The sequence below is a fragment of the Marmota flaviventris genome, chromosome 7, assembly GCF_047511675.1.
Source record: "Marmota flaviventris isolate mMarFla1 chromosome 7, mMarFla1.hap1, whole genome shotgun sequence".
Classification (NCBI taxonomy): domain Eukaryota; kingdom Metazoa; phylum Chordata; class Mammalia; order Rodentia; family Sciuridae; genus Marmota; species Marmota flaviventris.
This window is the reverse complement of record NC_092504.1, coordinates 68,148,223-68,164,576: the sequence shown is the minus strand read 5'-3', so window position 1 is coordinate 68,164,576 and position 16,354 is coordinate 68,148,223. Positions and strand designations below refer to the sequence as shown.

At 37.5% G+C, this 16,354-nt stretch overlaps 1 protein-coding gene across 1 annotated transcript in view; it reads right to left on the bottom strand.

Annotated features, from left to right (window-relative positions):
- The window catches only part of Cds1 (CDP-diacylglycerol synthase 1), a 64,049-nt gene that overhangs the window by 35,865 nt on the left and 11,830 nt on the right, over positions 1-16,354 (bottom strand). The window contains exons 2-3 of the mRNA XM_027939815.3: positions 10,354-10,481; positions 1,055-1,151 (exon numbers count right to left, since the gene is read on the bottom strand). Coding sequence (XP_027795616.2) covers positions 1,055-1,151; positions 10,354-10,481 — 225 coding nt within the window. The remainder of the gene's footprint in view (positions 1-1,054; positions 1,152-10,353; positions 10,482-16,354) is intronic.

Here is a 16,354-nt window from a genome sequence, read left to right as displayed (position 1 = left end):
ACAAATTATGAGCTCAAAATACCTGTTTGTCTTCAACCATTGGGATTCTCATACACAACGAAAACCCAAACTCCTAGAATGGCTTCTCCTGGCCTCTGCAGTCTCATCCCTAGCTCCCTCCACATGTACAACCTCAGATCCTGCGACAAACCATGTTCTCCCATTACCTCCACACCTTGTCCATAAAGTCCCCACCTTGGAAAGTCTTCTTGTTTAGTCACCTTTTTTGTCACTGTGACCAAAATGCCTGACAAAAACAACTCAAAGAAAAGTTTATTTTGGCTCATGGTTTCAGAGGTTCAGTCTACAGTCAGACTCCATTGCTCTGGGCCAGAGGTAAGGCAGAAGATCATCGTGGCAGAAGGGTGCAGCAGAGGAAAGCTGCTCAGCTCATGGCAGCCAGAAAGCAAAGAGAGATCAAGGTACCAGAGGCAAAATATAAACCCCCAAGGCACACCACCAGTGAGCTACTTCCAGCCACACCCTATCTGCCTACAGTCACCACCCAGTAAATCTACCACATGATCAAGCCACCATTTGGATACTAGGTATCCTCCCAAAAGCTCAGGTGGTGATGCAGGGATGTTCAGAGGTGAGGTCATTAGATTATGAAAACTGTTTCCCAAATGCACCACATGCTTTTTTACTGTGCTTTTCTAATAATGTCCTCATTGGACTTATCCAACTTATTTACCACAGTACTTAGTCAATGGTTATCTAAAGGTCTCGGCCATTACACTAAGTTCCTTGGAGTCAAGGATCTAGCTATAATCATATATATGCCGAAGCTGTGTGTGTATTTCTGTCAGGTCTATCACTCAGCACAATGCTGAACACATGGAAATACACTTGGTCTCTTCTGATTGAACTATTTACAGGCAGAAATGATTAGCCCAAATCCATTCATGACCTAGAAGATGCTTAAAGGAGCTAAATTTGCTGTTAACAAAACATGGATTACCTTCTTTTTTATGAAATACTAGAATTATTTCAATTATATATAAATGCTGAAAAAACAGAGCAAGAGACACTTAAGAAAATGTCAAACACTTACAAGAAGCATCAGCATAAAGGATCCCATATAGATGATCAGGAAAAACATTGAAATCATAGTTAGGGTAAGAATTCCACGAATCCACCAATTTTTCCACCTACAAAGAAAATGTTAATAAAGTTAGTATTTAATGATATCTTTTAAAGTATTTAATGATATCTTAAAAGTTTTTTAGTGTGGTTTCAGTATAGAGTTGCTAAACTTAAAGAATTTTTCTTATTATTCCTTAAGATACCCTATTTCGCTTTATGTACTAACAATAGCCACTGTCTAAGAGCTAAATTAAAATTTGAGATCATGTTAGCCAGAGAAAGAAATAAATTTTTGTTAAATGTGAATGGGGATGAGTCATGAGGTTAGAGAGTTAAGTGGTCAATCTGGCTGTGAAAGTCATACATCCTACCAGATATCACATGAAGGGAGAGACCAGTCAGGTTCAAAAGCCCTAGGAAAAGATGACGCTCAGTCCTTTGGAATGGTAGGTTAAAAAAAAATCAGTAGCTATTTAAGAATATGGTGTAGAGAGCATGGTCTATCAAAGAGAAAAAGTAATGAAAGGATAATATAGAAATGAAACTGGAAAGTACAGTGATTTTGGTGAAATGAAGGTTCCTGTGATCTAACAGGTTGATCACTGAGGGTAAGGACAGACCAAACACACTTCCTTCTCATGCTTAAAGTGTGCTGTCTGCTTTTTGTGATAAAAGTATTTTCTTTTTTTAATTACTTATTTTTATTTATAAGTGACAGTGGAATGCATTACAATTCTTACACATACAGAGCACAATTTTTCATATCTCTGGCTATATATAAAGTATATTCACACCAATTTGTGTCTTCATACATGTACTTTGGATAATAATGTCCATCACATTCCACCATCATTTCTAATCCCATGACCCCTCCCTTCCCCTCCCACCCCTGTCCCCTTATCTAGAGTTCTTCTATTCCTCCCATGCTCCCTCTCCCTACTGCACTATGAATCAGCCTCCTTAAATCAGAGAAAACATTTGGCATTTGGTTTGGGGGGATTGGCTAACTTCACTTAGCATTATCTTCTCTAACTCCATCCATTTACCTGCAAATGCCATGATTTATTCTCTTTTATTGCAGAGTAATATTCCATTGTGTATATATGCCACATTTTTTTTATCCATTCATCTATTGAAGGGCATCTAGGTTGGTTCCACAGTTTAGCTATTGTGAATTGTGCTGCTATAAACGTTGATGTGGCTGTGTCACTGTAGTATGCTGTTTTTAAGTCTTTTGGGTATAGACCAAGGAGAGGGATAGCTGGGTCAAATGCTGGTTCCATTCCCAATTTTCCAAGAAATCTCCATACTGCTTTCCATCGTGGTTGCACCAATTTGCAGTCCCACCAGCAGTGTATGAGTGCGCCTTTTTCCCCCACATCCTCCCCAACACTTATTGTTGTTTGTCTTCATAATAGCTGCCATCCTGACTGGAGTGAGATGAAATCTTAGAGTAGATGTGCATTTCTCTAATTGCTAGTGATGATGAACATTTTTTCATATATTTGTAGACTGACTGTATATCATCTTCTGAGAAGTGTCTGTGCAGGTCCTTGGCCCATTTATTGGTTGGGTTATTTGTTTTTTATTTGTTTGGGTTTTTTGGTGTTTAGCTTTTTGAGTTCTTTATATAGCCTAGAGATTAGTGCTCTATCTGATGTGTGAGGGGTAAAGGTTTGCTCCCAAGATGTAGGCTCTCTATTCACCTCACTGATTGTTTCTTTTGCTGAGAAAAAACTTTTCAGTTTAGTTTGAGTCCATCCCATTTATTGATTCTTGATTTTAATTCTTGTGCCACAGGAGTCTTATTAAGGAAGCTGGGACCTAATCCCACATGATGGAGATTAGGGCCTACTTTTCTTCTATTAGATGCAGGGTCTCTGATTTTATTCCTAAGTCTTTGATCCATTTTGAGTTGAGTTTTGTATATGGTGAGAGAAAGAGGTTTAATTTCATTATGTTGCATATGGATTTCCAGTTTTCCCAACACCATTTGTTGAAGAGTCCATCTTTTCTCCAGTGCATGTTTTTGATACCTTTGTCTAATATAAGATAATTGTAATTTTACGGGTTAGTCTCTGTGTCCTCTATTCTGTACCATTGGCCTACCATTCTGTTTTGGTGCCAATACCATGCTGTTTTTGTTACTATTGCTCTGTAATATAGTTTAAGGTCTGGTATAGTGATGCTACCTACTTCACTCCTCCTGCTAAGGATTGCTTGAGCTATTCTGGGTCTCTTATTTTTCCAGATGAATTTCATGACTGCTTTCTCTATTTCTATGAGGAATGTCATTGAGATTTTGATCAGAATTGCATTAAATCTGTATAGTGCTTTTGGAAGAATTGATATATCATTTTGATAATATCAATTCTGCCTATCCAAGAGCAAGGTAGATCTTTTCATCTTCTAAGGTCTTCTTTGACTTCTTTAGGGTTCTGTAATTTTTATTATATAGATCTTTCACTCTTTTGTTAAGTTGATTCCAAAGTTTTTTTTTTTTTTTTTTTTTTTGAGGCTATTGTAAATGGATAGTTTTCCTCATTTCCCTTTCTGAGAATTTGTCACTGATGTACAGAAATGCCTTTGAATTATGGGAGTTGGGGAAAAGTATTTTCTCATCCCTGAGCCTTTCTTTGTTCCTCAGGGAAGAGTATCCCTGCTGGTATGGCACTGGCTCCTGCTGTGCTGAGAACTGTTCTCCCTCAACTCTGTGCTATTGGCCCCGGGGATGCCCAACTGCCCACCTCCTACCATCACCCCACCAGGAACCTCAGGCTTCATCTCCAGTGTACTCTACAAATAATATCACTCCTTATGTGATCATGTCATAAAAAATGTAGTAGCTGCTATATGTAAAACCCAGAATGAGTCTAATTCATGGATGATGATATCTGAATCATCTTATGATCTGACCTGGCATGATGGTATAACCTGCAGTGCCAGCTACTGGAAAGGCTGAGGTGGGAAGATCACTTTAACCCAGAAATCCAAAGATCGCATGGACAAAATAGTGAGATCCTGTCTCAAAAAACAAACAAACAAACAAAAAATCTGAATGTACCTATATTTCTGAACCTAAAATTGTTGGTGTTTTTTTAAGATTTTTATTAATTTTTAAATTACTAATAAGAGCATTTAAATTGTTATAAAACATTTTGATTCATACAGTAATAGTAACATGTACTTTAAAGCATGGATTCTTGTTCCCTTTTCATAACAGAAATATTAGCTTATTTCATCCGTTTATAAGATACTGATTACATTCCTTGCTTTCAATCACTCTCCTATGTAGTTTAAAAACTTCTTTTTCAAATAACCCTTTCACTGCATCATTGCTAAACTCAAAAGATTTAAAATGCCAACAACATTAAATCCATGTACTTTTATTCCAGCTTCACAAGGGACTCAAATTTAACTTAACCCACTTTATTTCCTTCTGCTGTTTAACAAACTATAGAGATTCATACATTTCTCCTGAGATATAAGCTTGGGGCTGAACTAAAAATGGGTACAGAGTCAAAAGTGCAATAGCAGAAAGGTTCCATTTAGTTTTATAGTCATAACTGTGGATTAATGAATGGATTAGAGACTGGGCTAAGTCAAAAAGCTAGTCAGAGATAAACAGGGAAAAATAAACCAGCCACTGGTATAATCCTTCCTGTTTGTATGAAACCTGGAAGCATGTTTAGCCCTCCTTATGACTGAATCTCAGATGTGGAATTAGCAAGACTATCTTCTAGAGAAAAGGATGTAGCAGAAGCAGCAGCAATCAGCCCCTGGAAAGGTGCTGCTCAGTCCGGGTAGCTCTTATGTCCAGCTCTGAGCTTCAGAGAATGGCAGGTGATAAGAACCAGAGATTTTAAATAGGAAACCTACTCTAGTCACATCATGCCAAAATGAACCGAAAACCTAAGCCCTTAAGGAACATATTCTATCTGGTTGTCTTTTTTAATATGGACCTATCTCCTCCCCCCACCCCAAATTCCTCTCTTTCAATAAGAACAAAGATTTAATTCTCTTATTTTAATTTAAATGACTCTGCCTTAAATTTCCCAAGAATATCTAATATAAGGTTAAGCACATAAAAGATTAACACATACTTAAACATTCATTGATAATGTATCTTAGTCCATTTTGGGATACTATAACAGAATATCTAAAACTGGGTAATCTATAAAGAACAGATTATTTTGCTTCTTATAGTCAGCAGGTTGGAAAGTCTAATATCAAGGTGTAGCATCTAGTGAGGTTACCACATTGCTCCATGATGGAAGGTAGAAGGGCAAGAGGCCAAGAGAGGGTCAAACCCACTTTTATAAGCTCACTTGTGATAAATAACCCAGACCCATGATAATGACATTAATATATTCATGAGGGCTTTTCACCACTTATTAGGCCTCACTTCCCAGCACTATTTCATTTGTGATTATGTTTTCTATATGTGAACTTTGAGAATCACATTCAAACCAGAGCATAGTATAAACCAAAAGTCACCTTTCAAGGAGAAGCACTGGATTCACAATAAAGTGTAATTATGTGGAAGGCAGGAATCACTCCTATTTAAAAAAAAAGTATAGTCTGGCTCAGAATTTTAAATTCTCCATTTCCTTTTCCATACTACAATGATCACATCAGGGGAAGCCTAAATTTTAGGTCCAAGTCATCACACCAAACCACCACCCATGGACTGTTTCTGAGGACCTCAGGACCGGTATGAACTAGAAATGAGTACATAATTAAGTATCATCCTTAAAAGTAATCATCTTAGGGATGGGGGTTTGCTCAGTGGAAGAGAATGTGCTCGCATGCTCAAGACCAAGGATTCAATCCCCAGCACCACAAAACAAACAAACAAAAGTAATAATCTCAAGTAGTTACACACATTGTTCATTCTTATTGTTATTATACCTAGTAGTTGGCTTTTATTTCAAAAGTTAATGAAAGGGTTTTTTTGATTACTTTAGTAGAGACACAAGCATCATGAGTCATTGAGAACCTGTATTGGGAAGGCAGTTCACAATAATCAGAACCCAGAGGCAGCCTGAGGAATGAACAGTATCCAGGTGGGCCATCAGACAAAGAGTAGGAATTTGGAGAAAGTCTACCACTAACCTCTGGCCAAAGTGGACAGTAAGTAGGCAGAGAAAGAAGATGGCATTAGAAAGTTTAGAAGCATGAGTAAGGCTACAACTGGATGTTTCTAGGGTTTCTCAACCTTAGCTCTAGCAATGTTGTGGGACAGATCACTCTTTGTCAAGAAAGTCTACCATATGATGACACTTAGCAGCATCTCTGGGCTCTACCCACCAGCTGCCAAGAAGGTAGGGCTTTACCTTGTGACAACCTCAAGTATTTCCATATACTACCAAACATTGGCTAGAGAAGACATCCACTAAAGGATAGAGGGAGAAACCTAATTGGCCAGCGCACAGACCCACACACAGGTCACGAAATGGACTGAGGCAACTTGCCAAGTGCGTGAAGACCACTTAGGCCCTCCTGGCATTATACAACAAAGCCTTAAAAATGAGCACAAACCTTGGCTAAGCAATTTCATTTTATAGATAGATAGATAGATAGATAGATATAGATATAAATATAGATATAGATAGAGACATAGATAGATACAGATAGATGTTGATGGACCTTTTCTTAAATTTTTATTATTTATATGTGGTGCTGAGAAGCAAACCCAGGGCCTCACATGTGCTAGGCAAGTGCTCTACTCCTGAGCTACAACTCCAGCCCCAGTAATTTCATTTTTAAAAAATTTTATCCTCAGGCAATAATTATGGATTCTAAAAAGAGTTAGTTACAAAGCAAAATGTTTAATGCAGAGATGTTTTAAATCATGAAAATTCAAAAGCAAACTAAATGCCCAGCACTCGGTGCTCAGCTGGATAAACTGGACAATAGCCATACGATGGAATGTGTCACGAAGCCACTAAAAATGTTTCTGAAGTGGGTTGGGAATGTGGCTTAGTGGGAAAGCACTTGCCTAGCCTGAGCAAGGCCCTGGGCTCTATCTCTAGCACTGCACAAAAAGAAATGAAGGTCCTGAAGTATATTTAAAAATATGAAATGTTGCTCCTAATAATACTACAAATTAAAATGAGAACAGCAAGGCAGAAAACAGTATGAGCTCATTTCTACATTACACACACATATACTTGATGCACAAGAAAAAGTTTCAAAGGGTATATACCAAAGTAATATAAATCCAAGTAATGATAGGAGGATTATAGGGCTTTTTCCTCCTTAGAATTCATGTAAATTTCTCACATAATTGTGATTTTTAATCCTATGTATCTACAAATTCTAATTTTCTGCATAGCAGTCTCTTTTTAGTCATTAGATTTAAAAGAGACTAAAAATATATAGAAGATATTTTAAAACATTCATATAATCTTTGTACAGAAGTTTCTTGAGATTGCAATTATTGTATTATCTATTGTTCATTTCTTTAAGAACTAATCCTCTCATAATTAGCACAGGTAAAAACAAAGGCATTAAAGCCACACTGCCTGAGCTCAGAATGAGGCCCCACCACTTACTAGCCACAAGACCCTTGATATATTTATGATCTCTGAATCTCAGGTTCCTCATGTACAAATTAGCTGTAAGACTACCCCTGTGTTACAGGGTAGGCATGAGAATGAATTAGTCAGTATGTGTAAAGTGATTGGAGCATTGCCTAGCAAATTATATATGTTCAATAAAAATTAGCTGCTATAGGGACTGGGGTTGCGGCTCAGTGGAGAGTGCTTGCCATATATGTGTGAGACTCCAGGTTCAATCCTCAGCACCACATATAAATAAACAAATAAAGGTATTGTGTCCATCTACAACTAAAAAATATTTTTTAAAAATTAGCTGCTATTATTTGTTACTGGTATAACAGAAAAAAATAATTACTAAGGAAGATCTAATTATATTAATGACACAGAGAAATCCAGCATCATTCTTACAAAACTATAAGTGTTCACATCTGAGATAGCTCTGATGAGATTTTAAAGCAAAGGTACATCTGAACTATATCATGAAAACAACTGGGAACAAAAACTATAAATATCATACTCGTGTTTTTACTAAAAGACCATAGATTTGTACTACTGGTTTAAAAATATAAAAATTATGCATTCAATTACTTTATTCTAATATGGCTATGACATTATGATATATATATTTTGGCTTTTGACCACAGTTCCAAGCTCATACTCCCACAGAAGAGAATAATGCCAGGGCAGTTTAGTACTCGAAAGCAGGCTTCAGAAAGTCAAATCCATCCCCACACTGGGCCTTCTTCTGCCTTCCTTTCACCTGTTCCTTTTTTTCTAAGGCAAGCCATAGAAATTAAAATTTCTTTTCCTGAAAGCAGGTCACAGAAACTAAAAATATGTTCTAATTTTCCTTCACCCATCTGTCTTGGAGCTGGCCATAAAGAAATTCTCTGACCTAACTTGTCCAATAGCAGATGATAAGACCACCGTTTCAGAAGGGGTCCTGACCCATACCTGGGAAGAGTGAATGCTACATGGGAAAGTCAAGAATAATCTGAACAGAAGGGCCTTGCTAGGTTTCCCCAATCAGTCTGTGAGTGTTAGACCCTTTTTACCTGCTTACATTTCTTTGCAGTTGTCCATGTTTCAGTCATGTCTGTACAAAGACTCCATAAAACCCCAAGAGGACAGGGTTTGGAGGGCTTCTGGACAGCAGGAAGGTAAACAACAATGCATCCACATGCCGAAAGAGTGGTGCATCCCCACTTCAGGGCCATGGAAGCTCCTGTGCATGGGATTCTTCCAGACTGCATACTGCATTTCTTCATCTAGATGCTTATTTTAAAATCCTTTTAAATGGCCTTTATGATAAACTGGCACAGGTAAGTAAGTATCTTCCTGAGTTCTGTGAGCTTTTTTATTTCAGCCTGAAAAGGGAACCACAATATGTAGCTGATGGGTCATAAGTTCCAGAGGCTCAGATTTAATGACTAGTGTCTGAAATAGGGCCAATCTTGTGGAACTGAGATCTCAACCTATGGGATCTGCTGCTCTCTCCAGGCAGACAGTGTCAGAGTTGAACAGGATCAAAAGATATGTTGCTGGGGTCCACAGAAGAACTCCTTGCTTGCTTGCTGGTGGGGAGAAGCCCTAACACTTTCTGAGATCAAAGAAATAATCTGTTGTGAGTCTGTGTCAGACTCAGAATGGCTACTCACAAAAGCAAGAAAGAGAAAAACTCTTATTACATTTACAAAAAAAAAATGATAAAACCAGTGGTTTTCAAACAGCAAATTATGACCTGTGGGTAGTAAAATCAAGTAAGTTGTATCCAGCACTTTTTGGTAAAACAAACACACACACACACACACACACACACACACACACACACAAATCAAACAGAAATAACAGGGCATCACACACAGTACCAGAAAGAAATACTTCATTACATTTCTGCTGCAGGTAAAATACAAGCTTATGTGTCTCTTGGAATATGATATGCAATGTATTTCTGTGTGTCACAGTCAAAAATGTTGGTGAAACACTGGTCTATGTCTCTATGTAACATTTCATATTTTTTTTAATTTGGATAAATCTTATACTTATTTTGATTTTTAAATTTTTTCCCAGGGATTGAAGTCACAGGGGCTCTACAAGTGAGCTATATACCCATCCCTTTTTATTTTCTATTTTGAGAAAGGTTTTGCTAAGTTGCCCATGCTGACCTCAGATTTGCAATACTCCTGTCTTGTCCTCCCAAGTTGCTGGGGTTTGCTTTTATAAGTTTCATAATTCATATCACTAAAGCATATAATGGAAGGCAATATAAAATTATCTGAAATTTTATAGTCAATAACATTTTTATACTATTTCTTAGAGAGAGAGAGAGAGAGAGAGAATTTTTTAATATTTATTTTTTAGTTTTCGGCAGACACAACATCTTTGTTTGTATGTGGTGCTGAGGATCGAACCCGGGCCGCACGCATGCCAGGCGAGCGTGCTAGCGCTTGAGCCACATCCCCAGCCCTCAATAACATTTTTAAATAAAAGTGTTATGGAGTTTTATATGGTAACTTTACATTCAGTAAAAAGAAAAAAAAATGTACATCAAGCACTTAGGACTGCCTCACATATTAAGTGGTTATAAGGAAGGGCTTTCCTCTCATAGTCCCCCAACTTACAAAATGTCATATTTATTACACAGACAATGGTAAACAAAGCTTATTTTCTGTACTAAGGCATATTTGTCTTCCTGCAATCATACCTTGAAGATAAACCAGACAAAGCTTTCTTCAGGATCTCAGGGGTTCTATCTAAGGATGGTGGAATTTCTGGAATATCAGAATCTGCTCTGGAATCCAAATCTCCAAATCTGTCATCAATATCTGTTTCCTAAAAGTAAATAAATATGAAAATCAGTTTGCAAAATAGTTGTTGTTTTAAAGCACATGCCTGCCAATGCATTCATTTATTGCTCAGTGTTACATAATCTGAAACAAACAACTCCTAAATTATCTTAAATATTCAAGTGCCATTATACTTTATTATTAGGAAAGTTTATCTTTCTTAAAATCTCAATATAAAGGAATTAACTTAAATGAAAGAAATAAAAAAGCTCATATATTCTCTAAAGCAGAAATTTATTGAAAGAATCAAATATGGGGGGCTGGGGATGTGGCTCAAGTGGTAGTGCGCTCGGCTAGCATGAGTGAAGCACCGGGTTCGATTCTCAGCACCACATAAAAATAAAATAAAGATATTGTGTCCACCTAAAAAAACTAAAAAATAAATATTAAAAAAGAAAGAAAGAAAGAATCAAATATGCATTGTTTTGCTGCTCTACTAAGGAAACAAAGTGTTATTTTCATACAGATTTTAATCAGCTGTTCATAGTCCCTTTTTTTCATTTGATGGCAATCAAAGCATCAACAGTAGGAAGAATATCTTATACAGGCATAGACTTTTACACATATTTAAGCATTTTAACTTCCATCATTTTTATTAGATCTTAAAGAGATAATTTCAATGAAGTAGATCAAAGAGACATTATTATTCTGTTTTAGTGGCAGGTAAACAATGATCAAAAGCATTTTCTTTAATGGAAAGATTTTTTTGGAAGTTATCTGAAACCCAAACTGACATCTAAGCATGCATATACAGGAGCTGTGAGTGTGTGCTGAGAGCAGCAGCTCCGAGCCTTTAGACAAAAGTGGTCACTGTACAATTTCAAGGATGTAAATATGACATTTTGTAATCAACAAATTTCAAAACAAGTTTAAAAACAAAGATGTCATCTAAGGTTCTGTTTTGAAGGTGAACACCACTCCCATGTCCTCCCCTCTTCCACACCATCCATCTTACCTTCACACACATGCCCCCCTACCCAACAGCTTTTAGTAAAGACAGTGGTTTATGAAGGGGAAAATCAGAGCAAGGGCACAGAACTGGGATAGAATAGAAGGAGAATATTCATAGGAAGCAAAGAGGAGAAGATGGGGCACTGAATAGAATGTTGGGCCACAAATAATCCTGGATAAAAGTGGCTAGGAATTCAGAACATTGGGGAGTCTCAATCCAAACTCAGCCCCAGTTAAATAAGCTCCAAAGCTTTGGGAAATTTTTTCACCACTTTTAACTGTTTGTTTATAAAACAAAGCCTTTACTATAATGCTAAGGGAAAAAAATAGTATAATGCCAAGGACTTAGTCAATTCAAATAAGTGGCAAGCTATTATTATGATTAAATCAAGTCTTCTAATGCCTCACTGAGTAGCTTACCAAATGAAATTTTAGCTTACCAAATAAAAAAATTTAGCCTTTGGGAGTATTTTCAGTTTTCATAAAGCAACAATAAACTTTAGTTTACCAGCTGCAACTTTTCATTAAGTGATTATGAAATTGAATGTGTTATTATACCAAAGCTGACAAATGAAACTGACATGCTGAATACCCATTGGGCCACTGAGCATCAGCTGGACCCAAAGCAACTTCAACAGAGAGATGTTGACTAATAAGCAACCAAACAGAACATCTTCTAGAACCTGTCAGTCTCTCATGTCAGTGAGCCATGCTAGGAGGTCTATCACAGCTACAGCAATGGGGCACATTACTCCCCCCCCCCCCCCGCCCGCCTCCTTTTCACCTTCAGTAACTCCCAGCACTGAGAGGTGTGGTGTGAGTGATAGTGGAGGGGTGACTACCTCACATTGCAACGTTACAAAAAAGTACAAAACTAGGAACTGGGAGTTACCAGTGTTCATTCTACCTATACCTATACTGTATGAGTGTGACAAAAGGCATGTTGCTGAGCCCCCAGAAAACTCAGCCTTCAATTTTCACATATGTAAAATAAAAGCAAAGGACTAGAATTTAAATTGAGGTCCTCGGAAAAACTAAAAATATTCACAAACCACTTCAAAATTCACTTGGCAATAATGCTCCTGGACCATGATCCTCCCCTCCACTGCTTCTTTTAGCTGTCCTGCTCTTAGTTGTATTATTTAAGCTTCTGAGTTCTGCTTTATTTCCTTTAGAAACATAAATTTTAAAAAAATTAAGATTAAACTAGGGCTGAGCGTGGTGGCACACACTTACAATCCTAGCAGCTCAGGAGGCTGAGGCAGGAGAATCACTAGTTCAAAGCCAGCCTCAGCAACAGTGAGATGCTTAGCAACTCAGTGAGACCCTATCTCTAAATAAAATACAACATAGGTCTGGGGATGTGGCTCAGTGGCTGAGTGCCCCTGATTTCATCAATCCTTGATACACCCCCCTGAAAAAAGATTAAACTGGGTTTCTTCAATTATATTCTAATAACTGAAGAATAAAAGATAAATTCTAATTAGTGACATTTTAAAGCAATGTTATTTAACTACCAGAATTAGGATAGCAGTAAGAACTCTTTCTCTCTCCCTCGCCCTCCCCCACCCCACTTCATGTATGGATACTCTGTTATAAAGATGCCAGACTTAGAAAGGAGAATCAGAAGAAGAAGAAATAGTATTTTAAATGCTCAATTAAACAGGGTCACATGCACTGTGTGTACTGAATGAAGGTATATTATGAGAACCAAATTTGGAGCTGTTTTCTGTCACATCTATTATGTCATAATTTAAAGATGATCCTCAAACTTCCCTTCCTTCTTTAGGCCCATGACTTCCGTATAGCTTCTCTTTTCAACTCATTATACACCATGAACCTGTTGTTTAAATTATCCAGGATGGTCTCAAATTTGCAATACTCCTGCCTTAGTCTCCCAAGTAGGTGATTACAGGAATGTGCCACCACTCCCAGCAATATATATATATATATCCTTTTGTGTACAATTGTATGCAAATGTTTATGGCAGTTGTATTTACAATAGCCAAAAAACTAGAGACAAACCAAATGTCCAACAAAGAAATGAAGTAACAAATTGTGCTACTTCCGTATAATGGACTACTCTCTCTTGCAGCAGAAATGAACACATGGATGATTCTCAAAATAATTATGTCAAATGACAAAAAATGAATAAAAGGACATGTGATATGTATATGTAGAGATATGTAAATATATGTATGTATATAATATTCCATTGATAAAAAATTCCAGAAAAAAGTAAATTCCATCTCTAGTGCCAAAAAGCAAATCAGTGTGTACCTAGGGATATAGGGAGAATTATGAAAGGGAGACAACTTTTGGTGCTCGAAGATGATATTCATTATCTTGATTATGGTGGTGGTTTCATGGGTATACATATGTCAAAACCCATCAAATTGTACTTGCTATGGATTGACTATTTCTGTCCCTTCAAAAGTTATATGCTAATTTCCTAATTCCCAATGTGACAAGGACATGGAATGGCCAGTAATTAAGTCACAAAGGTGGAGACCTCCAGAATGAAATTAGTACCCTTATAAAACACAAAAGAGATAATCTGTCTCTACTACAGGAAGACCCAGCAAGTAAGTATTCAATGGCAAATCAGGAAGAGGCCTCTCACCAGGAACCAACTGACTAGTACCTTCATCTTGGACTTCTCACCTCCAAAACTATGAGAAATGAATTTCTGTTATTTAAGCCACCTATACCATAGTGTTTTGTTATAACAGCCTGAACAAACTTAGCACTTTAAGTGTGTTTAATTTAGTGAATATCATTGTGATATTTGTTACAAAGTCATAGCTAGTGATGATTCTTAAAGAGTGGTCCAGGAAAAGGGGCTGAGGTAGCTCCTAATGCTGGAGACTAAAAGAACAGGATTGAAAGCACAGGGGGTCAGGCAGCCAAGGATCCAGTTCATTCAAGACAAAGACTCCAAAGACAAGTCTCTGCAACAATGAAGGTAAGTACCAGTTTGGAATGAAACCCAGAAAAATATATTAAATCACACAAACTTTCCTACCCCTTTTATGCCTGGTTCATCCCTCCCCCCCCAAAAAAAAAAGTGAGTTGGAAACCAGTTAAATTCTCCATTGTGGATCCTTTGAAGTCCACACTATTCCCTGTATCTCAACATTAGAATTTATAATCAAGCAAAAGGAAACTTGCAAGCACCACAGAGGTCTGTGCTTTACAGAGGTGCCTGTTAAAAATCTTTTCAAACAGTTCTTCCTTGAAAGAACATTAAGCTGTGCTCCTGATTTCAGTATTTTCTGTCATTTCTTTGTTGTTTCCATGCAGGTGTGGATTCCTTTTCTTTTTCCCAGGAGAGAACTGCTCCTATCTGTGCTTGATGTATTCTCTAGTGAGTTAGCAGTTCTGTGAACCATGAGTGGGACTGGGTGGGGAGGTGGTTCTGAAACCTCTTTGAGGGTGAGGAAGGGTCAAAGAACCTAGTAACATTGTATTTTATAAAAATCTGACTACTTCATCAACTATGGTCCTATCATACACTTATTAATTAAAATGGATAAATCCTCCTTATTTTTCCAAATTTAACTGAAAAGAAATGGTGCTCCAAATCCTTCTCTGCAGCCCTGGTCTATTACCCACAAAAAAGAGAGGTTTGGATCATCCAGCATACCACACAATATTCTGATCAGTCATCATGCTAAATGGTAGACCCCAATGCCTGGAAAAAAAAAAAAAAAAAAAACAGATGTGTCTCACAAGACATAAAATGCATGAGCAAAAGGCAAATCTGATTATGCCAACCTCCCATTTAAAATTTCACAGTAGCTCCCCACTACTTAAGAACAAGTCCAGTCTTCACCTCTGGGATTTAAACCCGAAGTTGGGTTTAAATCTCCAGTTAGGGCTATGGCCATACCACCTGCCATTTCATGCTCTGCAGAACTGAACTTCTAGCTGTCTCTCTCCCTCTGAAGATGGCCTGCATTCCCCCTTTGAATATGTATTTCTTACTTTATCCCAAAAGATAGCTCTCCCTTGAGATAGCCCATGTTCTCTCCTAAATGTGTATATGTTTTCCTTAATGAATTTCTGAAAGAAAAGAAGGAGGAGGAGGAGAAAGAGGAGGAGAGGGTAGGGAGAAGAGGAGAGAGAGGAGGAAGGGGAAGAGGAGAAAGGAGGGGTGAGCAGGAGGAAGGAGAGGAGAAGAGGAGGAAGAAGAAGTAGAAGAATAAGGAGAAGAAAAAGCAAGGGGGGATGATATACCAACTTAGGTATCATTTCTTCAGGGAACCTCTAAAAGACATACTAATTGCCCATTCACTTAAGAGATATGTCTTAGTCCCAGACCCTACAAAGTTACAACGAAAAGGAGAATTAATATAACAGGATCAAGTTTGCTAATAACTGACCTTGAGATGGAGAGATTATCCTGGATTATCCAGGTAGGTTAAATATAATTACAAGAGTTCTTATAAATGGAAGAAGCATATTTTGGGGTGTTATTTTTTGGTCTCCTACAGTCATATTTTGGAGTTGTATGCCTAGAAGAAATACCGTCCTACTAATACTTTGATTTCATGCTGGTGACAGACAACTGATATTTCAGACAACTGAGCTCTAGACTGTAAGACAGTCAAAGTGTGTGTTATTTTAAGACAATAAATTTGTGATGATTTATTATAGTAGTTATAAGAAACTACTGAACAGAGCTCCCAGACCAGTTCATGCTGCTCCCATATGCCCCTCCAGCAACCTAACTCTCTGCCACATTGTAGTGGGTTGTGCACCCTCAGTCTTAGCCCACATGCTGAGTGAGCGATAACCATCATCTGTTTTCTCAAATGAAATCAGGCCATGTCTGCCAGTCAGCAACATCACTGTTTTTACTATCTTTTGCCATTTCTTAAAGGCTATTTCAATGTTCAAATCCTA